This window comes from Amblyomma mixtum, chromosome 7 (genome assembly GCF_055824585.1).
Source record: "Amblyomma mixtum isolate Tamu chromosome 7, ASM5582458v1, whole genome shotgun sequence".
Taxonomy (NCBI): Eukaryota; Metazoa; Arthropoda; class Arachnida; order Ixodida; family Ixodidae; genus Amblyomma; species Amblyomma mixtum.
In genome coordinates, this window is record NC_143018.1 from 47,952,679 (window position 1) to 47,976,734 (window position 24,056).

At 51.6% G+C, this 24,056-nt stretch overlaps 1 protein-coding gene and 1 pseudogene across 1 annotated transcript; one reads left to right on the top strand and one right to left on the bottom strand.

Annotated features, from left to right (window-relative positions):
• The first annotated feature begins 2,242 nt into the window (after positions 1-2,242).
• On the top strand, positions 2,243-3,978 carry LOC149335966 (uncharacterized). Its single transcript, XM_089554610.1, has one exon. The coding sequence runs from the start codon at positions 2,409-2,411 to the stop codon at positions 3,606-3,608; it is 1,200 nt and encodes a 399-aa protein (XP_089410736.1). The 5' UTR covers positions 2,243-2,408; the 3' UTR covers positions 3,609-3,978.
• Positions 3,979-17,954: 13,976 nt separating this feature from the next.
• LOC149335967 (uncharacterized) lies at positions 17,955-19,342 on the bottom strand (annotated as a pseudogene).
• Positions 19,343-24,056: the final 4,714 nt, after the last annotated feature.

Genomic DNA, 24,056 nt, shown 5'->3' on the forward strand with positions numbered 1-24,056 from the left:
CAGCTCAGCCCGTTATTATACGCTTTCAACGAAAAGCGAAGGAAATGCTAATGTGCGCCCTGAAACGCGCCTTTCAAGCTTTCGTCATCCACTGCGGTCACCAACTTCTTTTTTTGCGTATGTAAAATCAATCATCAATGTGTTTATTAGTTCTACGTTGGTGTTTACTACTTCGGCAGTATGATTATACTGTCTAGAGACGCATGTTTCGATCCAAACCGAAAATAAAACGCCAACTTATAGTCAAGAATCAGTTTCGATCACTGTTTTGATATACATAGCTTTAATTGACAAGCACCAATATTGTAGCGGCCGTGGGTGTAGAAAACGACGAGAACGAAGTGCTGTGCGAGGACTAAGAAGACGAAGTGCGCCTTCTTCTTCTTCTTCTCTTCTTCGCTAGGCATTTTCGCATCGCGAAAGAGTCCATGACGCTTTTGCGATGCAGAATCCCCCACCTTAACTTGTACTTATGCAGATACGGGTTCGCTACGACAAACCTTTGTAACACATGCAGAGAAGTTGAAACAATTGACCATTATCTCCTCTCTTGCCAGCGGTTTGCATTTCAGAGAAAACAGTATTTGGAAGTCCCTCTTTCGAGGTTAGGACTCTCTCTGTCTGTACCCGTTCTGCTCTCGTTTGGTGCGAGCGCCACGGGATCCTCGTTAAGCACTATTTGCGGCTACCTTCATGATTACATCATTGCAACTGGTCGCTTACCCTGTTAAATCCATATAAAATTCCACCGAATGTCCAATTCCTGAAATATCTAATTTGTTTAGTTATTAAAGATTTTGAACAATTCATACATACTTTCTAATTTCAAACATTCTGCTATTTTGCTTAGTTTATTTTTCCCGCTTTTTTTTGCTTGGCATTCACCACCGTACCTTGGCCAATGCCCCCGCGTGGGTATGTGCCATTTTCATATGGTGGAGAAGAAGAAGAAGAAGAAGGCGCTAGGCCGCTTGTTCCTTTGTTGTTCGGGTCTATCTCTTCCTGTACATACCTTCACTGTCGTTTTGTAATTACATTTCCCTTTTATATTATTGGTGGAGGTGCTGTGTACCGCGACAACAAAGTTAGAACTGCGCCGCGGACTGCTTCTGCGAAGTTAACCACGACGCGGGAAAGGGATGCTGCACCTGCCGCATCGAGGGTAATTAATGCGCAGCCACGCGACCTCGTGACCTTCTGCGGAACAGGCAGTGTGGATATGGAGCACTGGCTAGCACTGTTTCTCCCCTGCGTAGAGCCCGCCTGCACATGAACTCGTCCAACTACCATTTCGGGTTCCGCCGACTCACCATTCTCGTACACCTGGTGGACGCTTCTGGTGTCCGCCCTGACCATGCCACAGTCCAAGCCGTCAAGCACTTGCCCATTGCCTAATCGGCGCAGCTTTGTCGGCCTGTGCTTGTATTTCCGCCGTTTCAGCAAAAATTTCGCCGGCATCCCTCGTGTTCTTACCGACCTCCGTAAAAAAGACGCCCCTTTTACCTAGGGCCACACATGCATGTTCAGTGAGCAGTGCGCACCAAAGCGCACTGCTCAAGGAACAAAGGTTTAGACGACCGCGGCAGTTTGGCATGGCGGTCCATCAAACCTCTCCTCCAGACACTCTGCAAGCACTGGTGCTGAGACTTAGTCGGCGCCGTCCCGACTAGCTGTGCGTCTCGGGCTGCGGAATTCACACCGCGGTCGCCTGAAAACTGCGTCGGTGTTTCACTTTATATATTTATTCATTTATTCGAATGCCATAGCAATCATCTTTACACATATGTGAAGAACATTGCGTTATCACAAAACCCTACAATAAAAGCAGCCAGCTCATGCGCACGCGAAACGTGCACTGCCTTCGATGTCGCCGAGTAACTGTGACCGCGCACCACAACGCCCAAGCCGCGGGTGTTGCCATCGGCGTGCTTATCGTCACCACCTCCGGGTCGCCGCTGCTTCCTTTGCTCCCGCACTGGCCATCTTGGAGCGACATACAAGTGTACTGTATCGGTTGTAGTCAAGCGTATAATGGAATCTCCATTTATACCACCAATGCGCGTGCGCGTGATGCTCTGCTTGCTCTGGCGGGCGCCGCCGAGCTGCGTCACCTTCAAATAACCGATAGCACAGTGGCGAGCACGGCTCACCCTTTCTTCATAAATGCCCACTCTCTCCCTCTGTCCCTAGACTACCTGGACGCATTGCCGTTCCTCGCATTCGCAGTTGCTGCAGTTGTCGCTCACGGCTGAGTTGGTGAACTTCGCAATCGACGCCTTTTCGTTCTGCACGCTCCGTGAGAGTATAGAGTTACTGGTTGCCGCTTTTCGGACTTGGCGGCTGCATCTACGGTTGTCGCTCCACACTCTGCAGCATTGTGGTCGTTCGCGAACGACAAGGACATCGCGATGGCTGCCACGGAATATACTCTAACTGGATTCGACGGCTACCCCGAACGCCAAAGCGTCGTTTTCGTCCAGCCGCTACCCCGCACCCGAGTGTGCGGCGTCTGCGGTGTGGTGCCCAGCCGCTCCCTGTTGCTGCCCTGCGGTCACGTTTTGTGCCAGGTGTGCAAGGTTCAGATTCCGAAGGAAGGCGGGAAGTGCGCCTTGGACGGCATAGAGTTCGCAGAGGCCGACATTGTCGCTGTAATCTTCAAGCAGTCTTACTTGGAGCAGAACCGCGTCTTCTGTGTTGCCGGTGGAGAGCAGTGCAGCTTCGCCGGTCGGTTATGCGACCTGAAGGACCACCTGATTAACTGTCGCAGCGACAAGGTGAGATGTGCCGTGTGCCAACAATCAGTTGATCGCAACGTTGCGGTTGAACACTACAGGCAGTGCTCTGCTGAGACTCCTCCGCGAAAGAATGTGAGCCGCACGGCAATCTCCAGTGCCGTCGTGCAGCTTGGCGGCATGACGGAGGATTTGGGAGGCATTCTGGAGGGTGCCTCGAGCGAGACTTTAGACAAGAATGCTTTTGTGAATGGTGTAAACTCTTTAATAGAGCGCGTTGCCAGTCTTGAGAGTCTGTTTGCGACCATACAGACAGAGGCTAGCGGGGACCAGTGCGGCTCGCTGCTTTCAGCTAGGAAGAAAGCCGCATTCACACCGGGTCCCTACCGCCCAGTTTCCGAACGTGGCAACTTCATTGCGACCTGCGTCTTTTCCGATGTATACGGCAGAAACGATCCACTTGCAAAAAAAAATGGAACCACTCACGAACTATCAAGCGAGATCTGTACAGTCGCTGGCTACACTTTCAGACTGAGGTGCCAGTTCTCTTACAGTATCAGTTACGGTCTTAGTGTAAGTCTCTCTGTCCGCATTTGTGAAGGCGCTTGGGATTTGTTCGTAGAATGGCCGTTCTCTAAGAAGATCACGCTGATATTGACTCATCCTGTGGATATGCACAAGGACAAGAGGCTGCCGGTGAAGATGTGCCCACATGAGCGTCCAATGTGTCCAAGCATATGCATACCTGTGCTTAAGAAACCACAATCTGGATGTAAGAATTGCTACACTTCACCGACACCAATCAAGTGGTGGGATATCGAAGAGCAAGGGTTTATCGCCAACAAAGCGCTCTACGTGAACGTCGAGTTTCAATAACTCGCACCGTGCGTACCTTCCCCCAAAATTTCATTCCTTGATTTTGTGTTGCGTTTACAGCACTGGTTTCCCCGTCGAGTACCATGTCGTGCCAGTGGTGTGAAACTTCTTAACGTCCTCAGTTCCCATGTAGTTTCTTCAAGATTTCGGGGAACCAGCATGCCCTATAAATGTAATCCCTGCTAATACGAAATAACTGTTATAATTTTGTTGTCAAGTGTGCACTACTGCTGTGCCGAGTATTTTTTTCCGCGCTTGTCACGCGAAAAACTGTTGCCTCCGTGGTTTTGTTCGAACAAAATAAACACCTATCTTCGTGCTCATTCACCGGCCTTTGTATTGCTTGTGTCAACGTCCGAAGGAGCAGATTTCCCGCAGATGTGCCTCGAAGATTAAATTGCTCCCAGTGGCCACATCACAACTGTTAGACCTTTTCATTTCCACTCGTTTGCGTCGACCGCCTCATGCGCTGCCCATTCTGTGGTCTTTGAACGGCCTTTGAGCGAAATGCTGCTGGCTTTGCACAGCACGCCATCCTCACCTTGAGGCGAGGTGAGTGCATGGTAACGTCAGTGTTAACGCGAAAGTGTGATATGGCTTATCGGGCACGAAAATCAGCGTCGGCGTTTTCTATCCGCAGTGGTCCCAGAAATCGCAGAGACGCCACTGTGGTATCAAAGAAAGAGCAAATTTCTTCCGCAGGAGCGAGGAATCGAACCCTGGACCTACAGGAGGCGAGCACGCAACCTATTGGCTACACTAACAGCGTCGCTTCTTGGCGAACAAAGGTCAATCAAATATATCCATTGCCTTACGTCCGTGTGTCATTAGAAAGGAGAAATAAAAGAAATGTAAACGAGAAAATCAATGCTTTATCCTTTATAGCACATCATGCACTCCGTAATTTGCCAGTACCGTGTGTACCCGACTGTTATTAAACGTCCCATTGCCTCTATCCATCACCACCTGGCTCGACTGGCTTGGCGCTGAAGGGAAGAACAGCGGCTTCTGGTCGCCCAGGCGGTCGAAATGCTCGGCCTATAAATTTTGGTCGAATAAAAGTCTTTTACTACTACTACTACTATTAAACGTTATTCAAAGGTGACCTCCAATACGCGTGCGCGTTACTATGAGAACCGAAATCTAGTGTGGGGCCTGAGCAGCCAGTGCGTATATAGGGTGAAAGGCTCAGGATAAGCCGCGTACAACGCGTATAATGATGTGATGTTTCGTTTCCAGTCATCGCGGCATTTTTTACACTTGCGGCTATCTTTCTCGACGTTACCCGCATATACCCGTGGACGAGCGAGCCAACTGAGACATTACTTTGCTGTAACCCAATTTTGTTACATTTTCAGAAAGAAAAAAAAATCTCTGCCTCTCCTGTAACCGAGAGCAGAGTAAGCATGAAATGTTTACGGGCATAACACGAAGCGTACGCGGACACGACGAGACGCAGGCCTGACAAGAATGTATATGCAGCGCGTTCGAAACTGTGTAAAGTGCGTAGAGGCGAAAGCGCATTCCGCACCACTTTGCCTATGTGACACTGGTGACGTCATCGCTAGATTACGTCACACATAACTGATAACAAAGTAATGAGAAATTAATAATTAGTGACTAATTACTGACTAATGACTAAATACTAATTAACCGCTGATTAATGACGCTTAAGTTTCGCATTTAGGAGCGCTGCCAGGCAGTGCACGGAACGCCACCGCCCATTCGGCGCGATGCCTTGCCCTTTGAACGCAACGCTTTTTGAGAAAAGGAAATGGCGCAGTAATTCTCGGCCGTATCGGTGGGCATCCGAACCGCACCGTAAAGGAAGGGAGGAACGCCACCACTCGTTCGGCGCGAAACTACCGGCGCTTGTATGCCGGTCCTAGGAGGGCTTAGATAGTCTCGTTAAATCTCGTACGGTGGCCGGATGCTCTCGTTTCAGTGCCCGAATGAGCGGAAATCAGTGTCCGGATGTTGGCTCTCGGTCTCGGCGTGACGTCACCACACTGCCGACAACGGGAGCTAAAAGCAATTCATGCTTAAAAAAAGCATACACGATGGTTACCACTGTTTACGGCGGTATTCGGCGATACCTGCTATGGTATATTTCGCGATATATTGCGGTAAATAATTCGAGGGCAACATGCATATACACACCCAAAAATACATGAGAAAAGATTTTTACTGTGGGAAACCGTTGACGAACGAAATTTTTTCATATAATGTAAGAATTCAGTACAGCAGTCAGTATATACGCAGATCACCCGACGGCAGTCTTGGAACTTTTTTCTGTTAACGTTTTCACTATCTACAAAAGCGTTCCCAATTGGTTTTCTATCGCAGTCTTCACTACTCGATGCGATCGATGGAAGCACTTTAAAAGAAAGATTTTGCTACATATGAGAATAATAGACCATTACCTTCAATGTTTTCATAAGAGTACCTTACAATTTTTAAATTTTCTTCGTTTTTGTCCGAGAGTGTTGGACATGGTAAAGTTATAGAGCTTTCCGTTAGTTTCGCAAGGCCGAGGCGGGTAATGCAACACCGGTGTGTACTGAGTTGCGTACAAATGGTTCTCGCCTGCGACGCTTCGAATTATGTAGGTCTGCGACTGGGGAGGGCCGTCGGTCTTGCCGCAGGCGGCCTGCGGCCAAGTTTCGTCCGGTTGGAATTCAGTCGCAGCAGCGTCGGTGTGTTCGCTCTGCGACTGACCATTGGGCAGCGCCGAGACGGCGCGTGACGTCACGTCACGCGTCGACTCAGCGTGGGGTCACGTGGGAGCTGTTCCCGCAGCGTAAGCAAAACTGTTTATTCCAATCAAAACATACGAAATGTTGCCTTGCATCTAAAACACGCTGGTCATAACATCACCAACGCATTCCCTGCAGCGTTTCTGTCGCGTTTAATCGTGGGTTGCCTATGCGAACATCGAGCATCGTTGCTTGTCCCTCCGACCGAATTCGCTGGGTACGCGTTGCATGTGAAAGCACGGCTCGAAAATCGCACTGCGGCGTCGCCGACTAGGGCGACTATTGTCGTTCTAGTCGCAGCATGTGAAACGGCCCTAACGGCCGTTGTACGATCGCTTTCGGGCAGATCCGCCAGGTAGGCGGACTGGCGGACCGCTCGACCAGACAATAGGCATCCGCGCCGTCCGGCGGGCGGGTGGAAAGTTGGTCAACTTCAACTTTCGGGCGGATGAGCGGATCCGCCTGGCGACCGCATTGCAGCGATTGGCTGCTTTTTACGTGACGTCTGCCTCCGCTTCTGCCGGGGCAAGATGGCCGTCCGTCGACTGAGCTGGGGATCGAGGCATAGGTCGTGGCTGTAGTGGTGGCAGCTATGCCGCGAAGCATATTAAATGGACCACGTGTTGATATTACGAGTGTTCAGAGCGACTGCGAACTTCTCCGCGTGCAGCAGCGGCGAGCGGCAGTTTCCCCGAGTTGAATTCTGTAATCATCGACGCTGATGGATTTGACGGAGCGCCTCTTCAAACCGACGCAGGACCTACGCGTTGGCGGTGTCACGAAGTGTTTATATGGAGCTGTTTGCGGTGGTTGCAAGCGTTCCTAATTCCTGCAAGGATCATCACGCACAGCGGCGAGTAACAGCTGCTCACGGTGAACTTCTGTGCGTGCATGAGCTGCCTAGCACAGTGACCAGTGTCCGCGCAGTGAAAGTGATAGCGATCGGAGCGGGTGGTTTTTCGTCAAGGCAGTGAAATGTGCACCTGCGAGAGCTCACTACGCACGCCGTGCTTTCCGAATGCTGAAATGAACGTGGCGTTGTGCATCTAGTCGCATTCGTTGCGATGGTTGCAGTGATCGCGACGGAAGCGTGCACATGACGTTGTTTTTGCTACGCATTCATTACCATTTTGATCGCGATTCGTGTTTGCACTGTGCTTGAGAATTGCCGTGTGTGCGACGTAACGCGAGCTTGGCTGCACGGCCGTCCGACTGTTTTCTGCGGCGACAACAGCGATGTCGCCATCCTTCTGCGCCTTGGTGCTCCATTCAATAAATTTTGTGATGATGGGTGCTTGGGTTACGACTCGCCGGAGGAACTTTGTAACCTGTGTGAAAACATTGGTGCAGTGCAAATGTATCTTCGGGAGCGTCATTTCTTTTTATTTCCTGCCGGCTGAGCGCACATTTTCCTGCAATAAATATATCGGCGTGATGAATGGGTGTCTGAACACTTCCTGTAGCCATTTCGGTTCAGGTTGTAACAAGATGGCATTACGCGATTACAAACAAGAATCACTGCTGCTTTTAAATCATGGATGGTTGACGGTGTACAAATCTCCAATATGTGCGAACTCATTAGTCTGTTTATCAGGTGCATTTCAACTGATGTAGCGCAGAAAAAAAAGTATTATGTAATCAAAACTGTCCACAGATCAAGTTGGGCATAACGAGTTTTGATGAAAAACAAGAAAAAAAAATATTGAGAAAACATTTGTTATTGCTTTTTTTTGTTTTTGCTTACCAGTGTTAAGTCAACATTGACAAATGCTTGGCAGTATTCCGTTTAAGTGGGATTTTGGTTTCCACTGCAATCAGAAAATGCAGTGGTCTTGAAGCACCTCTTGGGCAACGGCAGTGTTTGTTGTTGATTTTGCTGACGGTCGTTTTCGATCTGGAGATCAGTGGTACGAAACTGGATGTGTTCGCAATGCTATTGTTGCAGAGCTGCTCGCGAAATCGGCTTTATTGGTGTAAGTGGTTATTCAGCAGCGCTTCCTGGGTCAGCCGCAGCAGTTTGCTTAAAAAGACATTCTCGAAGCTTTGGGAAGATCTCGTCGATGCACTTGCATATGTCTATCTGCTACCTTCATTTGTTTGCCGCCGCGGTGGCTCAGTGGCTATGGTGCTCGGCTGCTGGCCCAAAAGACGCGGGTTCGATCCCGGCCGCAGCGGCTAGAATTTCTTTGGAGGAGAAATTCTAGAGGCCCGTGTACTGTGCGATGTCAGTGCACGTTAAAGAACCCCAGGTGGTCGAAATTTCCGGAGCCCTTCACTACGGCGTCTCTCATAGCCTTAGTCGCTTTGGGACGTTAAACCCCACAAAACCAAACCAAACCAATCTTCATTTGTTTGTGACTGCTTGCTACAGACATGATTACTTGCAGACTGCAAAATGAGCCCTGTGGAGCTGGTAAAGCTACGCTACGAATAATGATAATGAGGACGATACACAGGGTAGCAATTCTTGCTCTGTCGTCGTCCCTTAGCATAGTTTCGATATGCCAACTTGCCACCGGTTCACCCCACAGTACGCTATGATTAAGTTCTGTGAAATTTGCATTAAGCAAAACTATGTGAGAGGAATCAGGTTGTGTAGGCATATCTAGTGCATGCTGTGCAGATAGCTTCCTGCCTCATCATAGCCTGGCCCCTCTTGTGTTTCTTAGCCTTCATCACCCAGCACCTATGGCCCATTTTTGTGGCATTGGCATGTGCTGCAAATCACGAAACACATTTCACACTATTGCCCCTGCTTGATTGTTTTGGCCCATAAAGTTTTTTCATACAAATCGGCAAGCTTTTAGAAAACATTTCTGCAATATATGGTCAAGCCAAAAAGGGATGATCCCCTCGCTGGCGTTGCTGTGTCCCATGGTGGGATAAAGACATGAATGGGTGGCTCCGTTTCCCCCGACGAGGTTGCTGGCCACCACATCCGCAGGTGAACGGCACCGCTGTCGCCGTGGCCGCCGCGTCAGCGGCATGGCAAGCCAACAGTGCGGGTGCGGCACGAACACGATACGTCGACAATCACTACAAAATGTGCACGTATACACCTTTGCAATAAGGGCTCCCTGGGCGCTGCCATATTGTTCACTGGACTGTCGTGAGCACCCCTCGCTAGCACGGTGGAAGCGGCGGCGGAACCGGTTTCCGACAGTCCAGAGAGGAGGCTTCTCAACAACTCTCTCGCCCGATGCAAAGGTCTTTAACTACCAACGTCTAGGACGTGGAATTGCGTGAGATAAGACAACCACTAACAGGGTGAACGTACAAAGCAGGGGACTACTTGAGGCATCGAAGACGAAAAAGTGTTCCAGTTCTACGTCAAAATTTACGTCTCGCCCTATGAAAGCCCCAAAACAGACGTTCGGGAAAATGTGCAAAGGCTTTTTTCTGGGATGGGGGGCTCCGTTCCCCTTTTAGAACCGATACTGGTTGACTGACAATAATTGTCGTCCGCGACGACAGGACTGGTCAGCCGCGTGTCGGGGCTGAGGCTCCGAAGGAACTCAGGAGAGGGTCGTGCTGGTGGTTAGGTGTCCGCTGTTTCCTGAGCACGATGGCAGAGGCCGAGTTTGACAAACTGGTCGAGCAGGGAAGAAGCTTCGGCTTCGAAGGTAAAGAACTGTTCCCGTGGTTTGAACAGGAGCGGGCTAGGCGCCGAAGAGAGAGAAATGCAGAACGCACTTGGGGCAAGGAAGAAGGCGAACGCGAAGATCGTATGAGAGATGAGGAGTTGAAGAGGCGGGGCAAAGAGAAAAATCCAAAATAAGAATGGCTTTGCTTGAAAAGGAAAAGGAGGCGTAGTTGTTGAGGCGGGAACCCGCAAGTGCCTCTGAAACGGACTCCGGGTTCCGGTCGGAAGAGAGGGGGGCGGTGCAAGGAAACAAAGTGAACCCGCACAAAGTTATGCCTGTTTTCAATGAACAGCGCGATGACCTCGATGCCTATTTCAGGCGTTTTGAGCTCGTGACAGAGAGCTAAGCTTGGCCACGGGACCAAGGGTCCACTTATCTGAGTCTGTGTTTCAGCGGCGAAGCTCTGAGCGTTTTATGCGAAGTATACTACTTTAGCTACCACTTCAGCCCTTCACCGTGGTTATGCGCCTCCAAATCACGTGATAAATGACGTCACTCCACGTGACACGATGACGTCACGACCGAGGAGAAACGGGAGCCCACCTCACGCCGTCGCTGTGGTTGTGCGCCTCCAAATTGTGCGCGGTGGCTCAGCGGTTATGGTGCTGGGCTGCTGACCCAAAAGACGCGGGTTCGATCCCGGCCGCGGCGGCTAGAATTTCTTTGGAGGAGAAATTCTAGAGGCCCGTGTACTGTGCGATGTCAGTGCACGTTAAAGAACCCCAGGTGGTCGAAATTTCCGGAGCCCTTCACTTCGGCGTCTCTCATAGCCTCAGTCGCTTTGGGACGTTAAACTCCATAAACCAAACCAAACCAAATTATGCGACAGGATGATGCTTCGCATTCTCCAGGCTTAACCAAGTTAAGCCTCAGCCATTTTTTTAGTCGAATGTCCGCGCCTGATTGTACGATCTACGACAAGTTAAAGCTCCGAAGATGCGATTTGGATTGGCAGAAGAAGGATTCAAAGAGAAGTTTAAGGGGGCATCGCCCATGAATGGAGAAACTTACTCCCAGTTTGTGACTCGACTCAGGAATTTCCTCGAGCGGTGGGTAGAGCTTTCCAGCACGGCTTTGCTTGAGCTGACGGTTAAGCACCAGTTCCTTTCAAGCTGCGTGGCACCGCTGGAAATATTTCTTAAAGAGAAAAAGGACCCTGCCCTTGAAGAAATGGTAGAAAGAGCGGAGCAGTACGTGGACGTTCAGGCATGGGCGAATTTTACAAAACGGCCAGCGCCAAAGAGGGAGCCGTCAGTTAGAGCCAGCTCTGAACAAATGGTAGAAATGAAAGACGGGAGCAAGTCGGCTGTGAAGCCGAACGATCAGGAAATGCAGAAATGTTTCATTTGCTGACGCCTCGGCCACCGACCCGAAAGCTGCGGCGTTGGCAGAATGGAGTGCAATAGACGACCTCCGAAAAGTTTCAAGTGCAGGGGAACAATTCATACTAGCTGCAAGTGTTGGCAGAGGGGTACGACGAAGCGAAAATACGCCGCTGAATAATTAGCATCAGTATGTATCCAGGATGGATACATTGAATTAAAAAAAAATGGGGCTAAGGTTCCCGCTGTTTCCGCCGGTCTGACTGATAAGGCTGTAACTATAAGTGAGATGCTTCCTGTGGTCACCCGTGCGATCGGTAACCAAAGGGTTCGAGTGCTTAGAGACATCGGGTGCAATATAGTGATAGTGAGGAGGAGCCTGGTCGAAGATGGCGATCTCACGAGATTCAATTCTCCCGTTTAACTCATCGATCGGTCGGTTCGCATGCTTCCAAAGGAGAGAAGGCAGTAGTGCACTATGTAGCGGTGTTGTACGCTTAAGTCACATAAGGAAGGACGAGATCCCAATTCTAGTGGTTAGACGTGACTGAGGGCGGCGCGGGAGTCACGCAGCACAGCACACTTGGGCGGCGGAGGGACGATGGTGAGCAGCAGGTCCAGGCCAAGCTGGATCCCCATCAGCTACGCCGTGGTGGAAGAGCCTACTTAGCGACCTAGGCCGCGCTTTTTGTCCGATTTTGTCTCAGCCAGGGCAACATAATTAATCGAATTACTACCTCCGCCTAAGTTCCGCACAGCAACGGCCTCGCCAAGCGATTTAAGCGCGCTCAAGTCTGAGGCGGGTAATGCAAGACCGGTGTGTTCCGGGTGGCGTACAATTGGTGGTGGTAAGTTGGCTTCGCCCACCTAACGCGAATTCTGACTAGTGCAAGCTGAGACCGTACCATAACAGCCATAACCAGCTAGAGTTCACCGCACGCCCGGACTTTCGATCCGAAGGAAGGAAAGCGCAGCTTATTGACAGCACAAGTGTTCATTACGCAGTAAGCTTTATTGCAAAACACTGCACTAACGCTCAGACATCAGCACGGTCCATACCCCTGAGGGAGTACATATAGTGCGCGGCCCGCTGCTAGACCGAACAAGTTCCGCGCTCCATTTTGCGCGCGAACTCTGTTCCGAGCGCGGGTCTTCTCTCCAACGTCCCTGCGGGCGCGGTTAAATCGCTTGGCGAGGCCGTTGCTGTGCGGAACTTAGGCGGAGGTAGTAATTCGATTAATTATGTTGCCCTGGCTGAGACAAAATCGGACAAAAAGCGCGGCCTCGGTCGCTAAGTAGGCTCTTCCACCACGGCGTAGCTGATGGGGATCCAGCTTGGCCTGGACCTGCTGCTCACCATCGTCCCTCCGCCGCCCAAGTGTGCTGTGCTGCGTGACTCCCGCGCCGCCCTCAGCCGGCTGCCGACCAACGGCCGTGGCACCCCACCAGTGCGCGAATTCCGATCGGGCATCGCGCAGCTTGCGCAGCTCGGATGCGCCGTGCGCGCGCAGTGGGTGCCCGGTCACTGCGGCATCGCCGCAACGAGGAAGCTGACGAACTCGCGACCACCGCAAATCAGCTGCCTCCCAGCAACCTTCCTCTTGCGCTGGAGGACGTGCGTGCGGTCATCCAGGATCATCTCCGTCGGCAGCACCCCGATCCCCGCATCGCAGGAGGTGAGCGCATTTTTCACATCACCGGCTGTCGCCCACTCACGCGGGTGCAGCGCGCAATGATCCTTAGCTATCGTATTGGATGCGTGTGGCCCGGGGAACGACGCGTGCGTCAGGGGTTCGCGACGAGTGCTGTGTGTTTTGGATGCGGTGCGGCAGAAACTCTAGAGCACTTCCTCCTTCGCTGCACCGTGTTCGCTGATGCCCGTCGCGACACGCTTGCGGCTTACAGGGCGCGGGGCATTCATTCTTCCAGATGCTCATACTACGCTATTGTGGCCGCAGGGCCGCGCGCACCCGTGAGCGAACAGTGGTGAGCCTCTGTGCATTCCTCGAACAGACGGGCTTGACTTGCCGCCTGTTCTCCGCCAGGTAGTTACTTTCAATGACCGAACGCTCTGCGTGTGCTACCTTGGACGATGAACAGCCGGACGCCTCCACTCCAGCTGTTTTGTGCTTTGTGTCGTGCGCGTGTGTTTGTACAGTGGCGATCAATATGAAGGTTATGGCTCCAGCGGCGACCGAGACAAGGAGCAGCGCCACGTTACGTCATCACCTTCCGTGGCGAGGGGAACATAAGAGTAGCTTCCCTCTTTCTTTTCGCTGTTCCTTGAGCTGCTGTTACTCCCATCTAGCAAGTCGCAAATTTCGTTTTCTTTTTTTACGCGTTAGCAGAGAGATACGCATGTGTCGCAATCTTGTGTATACCGTTAGACCAGACGGTGTGTTAAAAATGTGCCACGCGAAGATCCGTCTTAAAGATTCGCCACCCTTCGTGAGATAACCTTCAAACTCATTCATTATCGGCCACGATATGAGGAAACCACGCGGACACATGATTGTCATGAAAGAAAACAAACACAGAAAAAAGGTGGCGAGGTAATCATAGGGGTGACGGTTGTATCTCGAAAGGGCCTACAAGGGAAAGAAGGCAACGCCATCTTTATCGTCGCAGCTCTGATATCGGCCGCTATGCAGATTGAAAGGCCCGCCGGTCGATGCTCGCGCGATCACCTTCAAATTGATCGCGACTGTACTGTGTTCTGCACCCTTGGTGAGGTCCGGCTGAACGCAGCGGTTAGAAGCGGCATCCTAGCTCCGGCGCACGGCACGGAGCGCCGTTATGTGAGCGGTTGCGAACGGAGAGAGACGCCTGCCGCCCGACAAGCAGCCTACGAAGCCAGAAGTGCCTTATATATACGGTCCCTCCTTCAATCGGCGCTGTTCTCTTCCGCTCCGCGCAGTGAAAACGAGGGCGACAAGGTCAAGACTGCATGCTGCACACGTGACCGGTGCTCTGGTGGTGCAGGGGGGCGGGGAGGGGGTCTGGCGCCTCAGGGGCGGCCCTGGCTTCCTGGGGCCAGGCCCGGCCAACACTCTTTCCATATTCAGTTTTCACTCAACTAAAACACTCGCAGAGTCCGGATACCAGGGGCGTCCTGTGTGCGACGCCCTTTCTCTTTATGGAGAGAAGGTCTCTGCACACCCCCGCTCGAAACAGAGTTCGCTCGCAAAATGGAGCGCGGAACTTGTTCGATCCAGCAGCGGGCCCCGCACAAATATACTCCTGCAGGGGTACGGACTGTGTTGACGTCTGAGCGTTAGTGCAGTGTTTTGCGATAAAGCTTACTGCGTAATAAACACTTGTGCTGTCAATAAACTGCGCTTTCCCTCCTTCGGAGAGAAAGTCGGGGCGTGCGGTGAACTCTAGCTGGCTATGGCTGTTATGGTACGGCCTCAGCTTGCTCTAGTCAGAATTCGCGTTACGCGGAACACACCGGTCTTGCATTACCCGCCTCAGACTTGTGAGAAACGAAATGGAGAGCTCTATAACTTTACCATGTCCAACTCTCTCGGACGAAAATTTAGAAAACTGAAAAATTGCAAGGTACTCTTACGGAAACATTGAAGGTAATGAATGGTCCATTCTTGTGTTGTGTAGCAAAATCGTTCTTTTAAAGTGCTTCCATCGATCGCATCGAGAAGTGAAGACTGCCATAGAAAAATAATTGGGAACGCTTTTGTAGATAGTGAAAACGTTAATAGAAAAAATTTCAAGACTACCGTCGGGTGATCTGCGGATGTACTGACTGCTATAGTGAATTCTTACATTATATGAAAAAATTTCGTTCATCAACGGTTTCCTACTCTAAAATGCTTTTCTCAAGAATTGTTGGGTATGCATATGCATATCGCTCTCAAATTATTTCCCGCAATGTAGCGCGAAATGAATATGCCTTAGCAGCTGTCGCCGAGTATTGCGGTAAACAGTGGCAACCGTCGTGTAATCTTTTTTTTTCTTTCTGTAAAACTAACAAAATTGGCTTACGGCAAAGTTATGCCGGAGTTGGCTCACTCGTCCACAGGTATAGGCACCCTGCACCCGCCACCGTCGAGTCTGCGTTCAGCTCCCCGGCGCGGTCAGTTCCTCGTCCCTCTCAGGAAGGCTCGCCCCGCGACTTCGAAGGGATGGCGTCTGCTAGTGGCTCCTGCTTTTCGTAGAGGCAGGATTTCCACCTATTGATTCATGAGGCTGAAAAATTCTTTCGAGGAGCAAACGTCATGAATGGAATGATGCTTTTTGAAGCAGGCCATGTACACAATGTGAAAGAGGCGGTGTCGTGCCACGGGAGCGAAGTAGCAGCCCGGTGCATTTGCGCAGACAAGCATCACTGCGCCGCCGAAAACGATCAAATTAACGCTAAGAAATATTTCTATCTAATTCCTGTCAGCGCTGCACTCGCACTCATTTTTTTTTAATGTAGCTATCTTCCAGTAGACAGCTTGTAGCCGCGAGCTGCAGTTGCAAGGCAGGCAAATGTAAACACGCTGCTGCCGTTACCGTGTTTTTTGGAACGGTGTGAAACGCTCTCCAAAACGAGCCACCCGCAAGCCTGGGGTGTTCCTGCATTTAGAAAGGCTTACCCTGAACTGTTAAAGACGGCCAGTCGGCATAACATTCAAGGTAATTAGAAAACTCCAGTTTCTGAGCGAACGGCGCAAACCTGACTTCGTAACATTCTCGTTTGCCGCACCTTCGGTGTTCGATGTGGAATACCCTGTCCAAACTACGCCTTGAAATGATGTGCCCACTGCGTAATCTGCCACTCATATTTTCTCTTTTTTCAGCAACTGCCAGGATATTATCGCTATAACACGTGCGTCAGTATTTTGGTGATATGAGATGCCCAATGAACGAGCTTTTGCAAGCAGAAGAGAACGCAAGCTGCGGCGAAGCGCCTGTGCGCACTGGAACTCCTGCGCAAAACAATACTTTTTGACTGGGATTCTGCAAAAAAGGAGTATCCCGGCTATTTCACGCAGAATTCTTGCAGAAAGCTTGTGCTCAAAAAAAAAAAAAAGGAATTTCATTGCAAGGTTTGTTTAATTTCTACGCATTTAAGTGCCCTGACTCTTCAACATTAGGATATATGGTTATTGTACTAAATTATCACCCAGTCGTTCAGACGTGGAGGCAAAGATTTATCAGAAGCATGTTGCCGTTGCCCCTGGAAACGGTCCTTTACTGTCGAAAAATACGCTGGACGACAAGGCGCAGTGGAAATCAGAAAGAATTCTGCGCAAACCTGGAACTAAAGTAAACGATTCTTTGCAGCGTAGAATTTGGGCGCCTTCCTAAGGTGCGACTGCGGGCGAGTTTTTAAGCCCACATATTGTTGACAGCCAAGTCAATGACCGGGAATCGTGGGTGCAAGAAGAGGGAAGGGTTCCCAGAGAGCCATCAGCAATCCTCCGAGTCTGCTGAATTTGCCATGAGTCAAAATCCTGTATAGGAGGTAATGCATGAGTCAAGTAAGCGTCTTCCGCACGGGTTCGACCATTGTTTGACCAGAAACCGCTCGCGCGTGTTGCCCGTGGCGAAGTGTGGGCCGTCTCCCAATGTCGCGTCGGAAATTTATAAAACCTTGTCCGAGGCGAATTTATATAAGTATTAAGGCATCCTACAACACTGCAATGTGTCCTGCTGTTGTTATGAGCCTTTGTGCTCGGAAAGGAGGCGCACAACTGCTTCGCGACAGCGCGCGCAACGCAGCGGGAGCTGTCGGACTGCCCCCGTCTTCCTGACAGGGACGCCCGCGCCGCCGCCAGTGGCGCGCGCGTCGCGCTGGAGTTAGATGCGCAGGGGGCCTATATGCGGGTAACGTCAAGAAATTTAGCCACAAGTGTAAAAAATACCACAGTAGTCTGAAACAAAACTCATCATTTTACAGCGGGGGCCGTTATACGCATTTTATGCTGGGCCTTTGACCCTATATATGCGTTGGCTGCGCAGAGCGAACACTAGGTGTCCGCTCTCGGATTACCGTGCATGCGAATTCAAGGCCAAATTGAAAATAAAAACTGGAATTGCAGTGGAGTAAACACCGTACTGACAAATCACAGAGGGCACTAAGTGCTTTAAAGGGAAAAGCATTGTTTTTGAAATATATATTTCTTTTTATTTGCTTCTCCTTTCTACTAACACGCCCACTCATTAGCATACGGTCGTAAGGCGACGAATATACTTGTTCGCCGACACGCAACGCTGTTCTGTAACCTATAGGTTGCCTGTTCGCCTCGTGATGTGGAAGTCCTGGGTTCGATTTCCCGCACCTTCGGAAGAATATTTGGGACCACTACTGCTCATAAACACAGACACCGGTCCCCGTGTCCGACGAGCCATATAACCCTTTCGGGTTAATAATGACGTTGCCTTTTACTCACCTTGCATCAAGTCGAGAATGGCGTGCTGTGCAAATGCGAATGACGTGTGCATTTTGCTCAGAGGCCGTTCAAAGACCACAGAGTGGGCAGCGCATGACCTGAAAAGGTTTAAAATGTGTGATGTGGCCACTCGGACCTATTTAATCTTCGAGTCACAGTTGCGGAAACCTGCCGCGTCGAACGTTGATGGCGATACGAATGATGATCCAAGCAACAGAAAGGCCGGTGAGAGTGAAAAGGAACGAATATAGGTGTTTATTTTGTTTGAACACAACTACAGAAGCAAATTTTGTCGCGTGACAAGTAAGAAAAAAAAATGGTCATCGGAGCAGTAGTGCACACTTGAGAATTAAATGATAACAGCGAGTTATTTCGTATTAGTGAGGACGACTTTTACGGGGCATGTTCGTTTCCCGAATTCGTGAGGAAACTGCCTGGGAACTGAGGGTGTTTCGAAGTTTCACACCTCTGGCACAACACGGTTCTCGAAGGAGAAACCAGTAAAATAAAAACAAAGTCAAGGAATGTGCGTTATTCAAACTCGACGTTCACGTAGATCCCTTTGTTGGCGATAAACTTTTGCCGCTCGACATCCCTCCACAAGAATTTCTCCGCATCACCGGATTTATTCGGAGATCCAGGTACTGGTTTCATAGTGGCCGAGAAGTCGCTCATGACCACCGGCAGCCTCTTGTCCTTGTCCATACTCTCGGGATGAGTCAATATCAGCGTCACCTTCTTAGAGAACGGCCATTCCACGAACAAATCCCAAGCGCCTTCACAAATCCTGATAGAGAGGGTTACATAACAATCGTCATCGTAATGGAACCGGCACCCCAGCCTGAATGTGTAGCCAGCGACTGTACAGATCTCACTTGATAGCTCGTGATTGCTTTTATATTTTCCTGCCAGCGCTTCGTTTCCGTCGTATACATCGGAAAAGACGCAGGCCGCAATGAAGTTGCCATGTTTGGAAACTGGGCGGCAGGGACCCGGTGTGAATGCAAACTGACTCCGAAGGCTGGCAACACGCTCCATTAAAGAGCGTACACCATTCACGACAGCATCCTTGACTAAAGTCTCGCTCGAGGCACGCTCCAGAATGCCTTCCAAATCCTTCTTCAAGTCGCCAAGCTCTTCGACGGCACTGGAGATTGCCGTGGGGCTCACAGTCTCAGCAGAGCACTGCCTGTAGTGCTCAACCGCAACGTTGCGAAAAACTGATTGTTGGCATACGGCACATCTCACCTTGTCGCTGTCACAGTTAATCAGGAGGTCCTTCAGGTCGCTTAACCGAGCGGCGAAGCTGCACTGCTCTCCACCGGCGACACAGAAGACGCGGTGCTGCTCCAATTAAGACTTATTGAAGGTTACAGGGACAACGTCGCCCTCTGCGAACTCCATGCCGTCCAAGGGGCACTTCCCGCCTTCCTCCGGAATCAGATCCTTGCACACCTGGCACAAAACGTGACCGCAGGGCATCAACAGGGTGCGGCTGGGCACCACACCGCAGACGCCGCAGACTCGGGTGCTGGGTAGCGGCTGGACGAAAACGACGCGTGGGCGCTCGGGGTAGCCGTCGAATCCAGTTAAAGTATACTTTGTGCCAGCCATCGCGATGTCCTTGTCGTTCGCGAACGCCCACAATGCTGCAGTGTGTGGAGCGACAACCGTAGATGCAGCCGCCAAGTGCGAAAAGCGGCAACCAGTAACTCTATACTCTCACGGAGCGTGCAGAACGAAAAGGCGTTGATTGCGAAGTTCACCAACTCAGCCGTGAGCGACAACTGCAGCAACTGCGAATGCGAGGAACGGCAAAGCGTCGAGGTAGTCGAGGGACAGAGGGAGAGAGTGTGCATTTATGAAGAAAGGGTGAGCCGTGGTCGCCACGGTGCTATCGGTTATTTGAAGGTGACGCAGCTCGGCGGCGCCCGCCAGAGCAGGCATAGCATTGCGCGCACGCGCATTGGTGGTATAAATGGAGATTCCATTATACGCTTGACTACAACCGATACAGTACACTTGTATGTCGCTCCGAGATGGCCAGTGCGGGAGCAAAGGAAGCAGCGGCGACCCACAGGTGGTGACGATAAGCACGCCGACGGCAACACCCGCGGCTTGGGCGTTGTGGTGCGCGGTCACAGTTACTCGGCGACATCGAAGGCAGTGCACGTTTCGCGTGCGCATGAGCTGTCTGCTTTTATTGTAGGGTTTTGTGGATAACGCAATGTTCTTCACATATCTGTAAAGATGAATGCTATGGTATTGGAATAAATGAATATATAAAGTGTGTGAGGTTAAAATGGGGGAGATAAATGCGTATTCCCCGTTTAAGCGCGGCTGACTCAGTTCAAAACCGCGCGGACCCCACCCCGTGGTCGCGTACGCTACTGAGCGCACGCCGACCACGGCGGGCCGTGCTCTACGGTAACAAAGGAACGACACAATGGCTGACACAAACAAGGCATTTATTTCTATAGCAACAATAACGCCAGCTAGCAACAAAATACACTGAGGAATCGAGGAAGTCCGACTCACCAGCACGGCTACGAGCGAACGTCCGCCCACGGTAGGGCAAAGGGAACTCCGAGGTCGAGCGGGACGGGCTCGGCGGGAGTAAGTTCCGACCGAGAGGCGCCCGTCGACGAAGAGCGAAGCTGCGAGCGAAACGTCTGCTCGCTTCCCGATCCCAGAGAGAAGAGACCCCGTCGCTCCCCGCGAGCGCGCAGCAAAACGCCATCCGTGGCGCTGGTGTCGCTGCGACGCGAGCGCCCTCCCTTGTTAGTTACAGTAACCGAACCGAGAGGAGTGCTTTTCGGGGGCAGCTAACAACAGTGGGGTGCGTTGAGGGAAAGCGAACGCAGGGGACGAAGGCGTCCCCACATCCCCCCAACCTTAAATAGACCCACGCGCCTGCAAGTTACATGCTATGGAGGAGTCTCCTGGTCTTCATGCACTTGAGGCAGGTCGTGCAGCGGAGGTCACGCCGACAGAGTGCACGCAGTCTTCCGCGGTATTCCGAAGGCGGCGTGAAGGTCTCCGCTGGGACGACTCGCATGGCCCGCGGACTACGTGCCCGCAGGCCCGCGAAGAGGAGGGCCGGTTGACCACTGCAGTCCAAGATTCCGCAGTAGTCGCCAGGGCAACAGCAGCCAGACGTGGCTGCTGTCTGGTCTCGCCACGGCTGCCCCGGATGGATGCGGCGAACAGGATACAGGCCGCTCCGTCGCAGCAGGCGGCAGCGAGACGATGTGCACAGGACAGCAAGCCGCAGTGGCTCCAGATCTGTAAAATTTCCGAAACACACTCCGCATGCCTTTAACGTAGGTCACGGGAGGGGAAACGGTGTACACAAGGGCCTGGTGGCTCAATGCTCAACTCGCTAGCAAAACGTGTCGGGCGGCTGTGCAATGCAAAGTTCGAGTGAACAAAGCCCTTTCTTGAGTTGAACGAGAATGCTCGGTTCATGCGAGGTTAAAAAAAACGGGTGGGGCAGCAAAGTGCGCCCCCCTCTCAACACCACGGTCCGGTGGTCGTGTCACTTTTGACAAGGTGCAGGCAGCTATGAATAGCCTTAGGCCTCACTACCATAGTGGCGGTCGATGACCCCCAACAAAAGGAGGACCCGAAACGGGTTTCGTGCGCGCAGCCGCGAGGAGACATCAGCGTTGTGGGGTGGTCCTCCCCGCTCACTGCACGAAGCAGCTGCTGAGTGATCGGCGCCCACCGTATCGGACGGTGTCGGAACGCCCGGTGCCGAGCTGCAATACCAGCGAGCTCGTTACGGCACCCGTGGCCCCAGGCCACCCGGCTCCCAGAGTCGAAAAAGAGACAGCGAGAAAATATATACAGAAAACTCGGACCACCCACGCGGCTTCCGTACTCACTCGCTTCGGGCTCGGCAACTCCGCGGGCGCTAGGCCTCGCGCTCCCTCGATGCGGACCAAGTGGTTCTTGAAGAAACTCCAGGAAGAAAACTTCACAAAAAAAAAACATGCTGAGCATGTCGAAAAGTTCAAACATGCTGCAGCGCAATACACCTCGCACTCAAGAAAGCATGCCGCAGGTCCTAGCGATCGAAATTCACTCTAGGCCTAGCACTTGTCAAGTCCGGACAAAGAGCGTTCCTCGAACCGAACAGACTGTCGTCCAATGTTCCAAGAGCAGGCCCCACGTTGGGCTGCCAGATGTGGGGTTAAAATGGGGGAGATAAATGCGTATTCCCCGTTTAAGCGCGGCTGACTCAGTTCAAAACCGCGCGGACCCCACCCCGTGGTCGCGTACGCTACTGAGCGCACGCCGACCACGGCGGGCCGTGCTCTACGGTAACAAAGGAACGACACAATGGCTGACACAAACAAGGCATTTATTGCTATAGCAACAATAACGCCAGCTAGCAACAAAATACACTGAGGAATCGAGGAAGTCCGACTCACCAGCACGGCTACGAGCGAACGTCCGCCCACGGTAGGGCAAAGGGAACTCCGAGGTCGAGCGGGACGGGCTCGGCGGGAGTAAGTTCCGACCGAGAGGCGCCCGTCGACGAAGAGCAAAGCTGCGAGCGAAACGTCTGCTCGCTTCCCGATCCCAGAGAGAAGAGACCCCGTCGCTCCCCGCGAGCGCGCAGCAAAACGCCATCCGTGGCGCTGGTGTCGCTGCGACGCGAGCGCCCTCCCTTGTTAGTTACAGTAACCGAACCGAGAGGAGTGCTTTTCGGGGGCAGCTAACAACAGTGGGGTGCGTTGAGGGAAAGCGAACGCAGGGGACGAAGGCGTCCCCACAAGTGAAACACCGACGCAGTGTTCAGGTGACAGCGGTGTATTTCAGCAGCCCGAGACGCACAGCTAGTCTGGACGGCGCTGACTAAGTCTCAGTCCCAGTGCTTATACACTTCTCAGTGCGTCTGTCTAGAGCGCTTGAATGGCCACGCGCGGCCTACCGATAACGCCTGGTTTGAAATAGCCTCCATTAGAGCATGCGGCGCCACACACTGACGACACCTCTTTCTGCTTTATCGCCGCACCGCTGCCACGATTGCCAACAATCACCGATGAAGGCACTAGCTGCAGGCCACTGGGACCAAAGCCGCGATAACACATCTCGCAAAATATTCCTCAGGAGCGCGACACGAGACGTGTTTTCTCGTCTTTGGTTTCGCGGCCTACAGCGCCTTCGCCGGTGGTCGTTTGCGATCGCGACTTCGGTGCGGCGCGGCGATTAAGCGCAAGGCAGTGTCGTCAGTGTGTGGCGCCGCATGGTCTAATGGAGGATATCTCATACCAGGCGTTATCGGTAGGCGTCGTGCATGCAGCCAGAAGCTCGCCTTTCGAGTGTTCTCGACAAACGTGCTGACGACTGCACAAAATATTGCCACACTAAAGTAATAGGCTAGACGCCTTAATACTGCTTCCTACGGAATTTGTCTTCGAGGGACATCACCTTTTTACGAATTACACCGATCAGCCTAGATGGCATTTTCTACAAGAGTTGCCCAACGCTACCTCCACGTAAACAAGGTATACCAACTTGGCATTCACGTTACGCAAACACGTGGCGGGAAGTACTCGAATTCCTCTGGTGGTGACGGTAGTCCGCACTGAATAGAGAGTTATAGCATATCGTTACCGTGTTTACGTTACCGTTCACCGTGTTACCGGACGCCGGAGTTTCCGGTTAGCGCTGCGCACGCTAGAAGACATTTTAGCATGCCGTCTCTCCGGCCTCTCCCGTAACAAGTTACCGTAAGGCGAAAACGAATGATGATGATGGTAGAAGCCCCAGCATTAATTACAAACAGAAATACGCATGCATTGAAAGCATTTCTTTGCAGTGAGGTGCTACATGCTCTTAAATCATCTTTTTCTCTGTATATAAAGACGTGCTCACTACTTTTCTGCTAACGGCCGGCTCAGTGGCTTCAAAAGTACCCTGACCAGTAGACAAGTTTACTACACAGAACGCACTAAGCTTGTGTACGCTGCGCTTACTGAGTTGCGAATGCTGTAAAAGACGCAGGTATACAACACCTGTTTGCCGCGCGCAGCGTCGCTTCTTTGGATGTTTGGTTGCACGACTTGGATGTAAACATAGTGGCGCCATCTGGTGACAGTAAGTCAAAGCACTTGAACTCTGGACTGGAGAAACTTTTTTTTTTCTGAATTTAGTGGTGAATATGACAAGCACTACCAGAATGTTTTTGTTTTTCCAGGAAGAAAACTATGAAAATAGAGAGAAAAATGTTAAAGCTGTCACAAAAGCTACAGTGTTGCTGCTTCCTTGGCTACGCGCTTGGAGGAAGGAAAATTTGCGAGGCGGATAGTTAGGCTTA

What these genes read in the sequence shown, in the direction of transcription:
- LOC149335966 (XM_089554610.1), top strand. Translation starts at nt 2,409, where the DNA reads ATGGCTGCCACGGAATATACTCTAACTGGATTCGACGGCTACCCCGAA.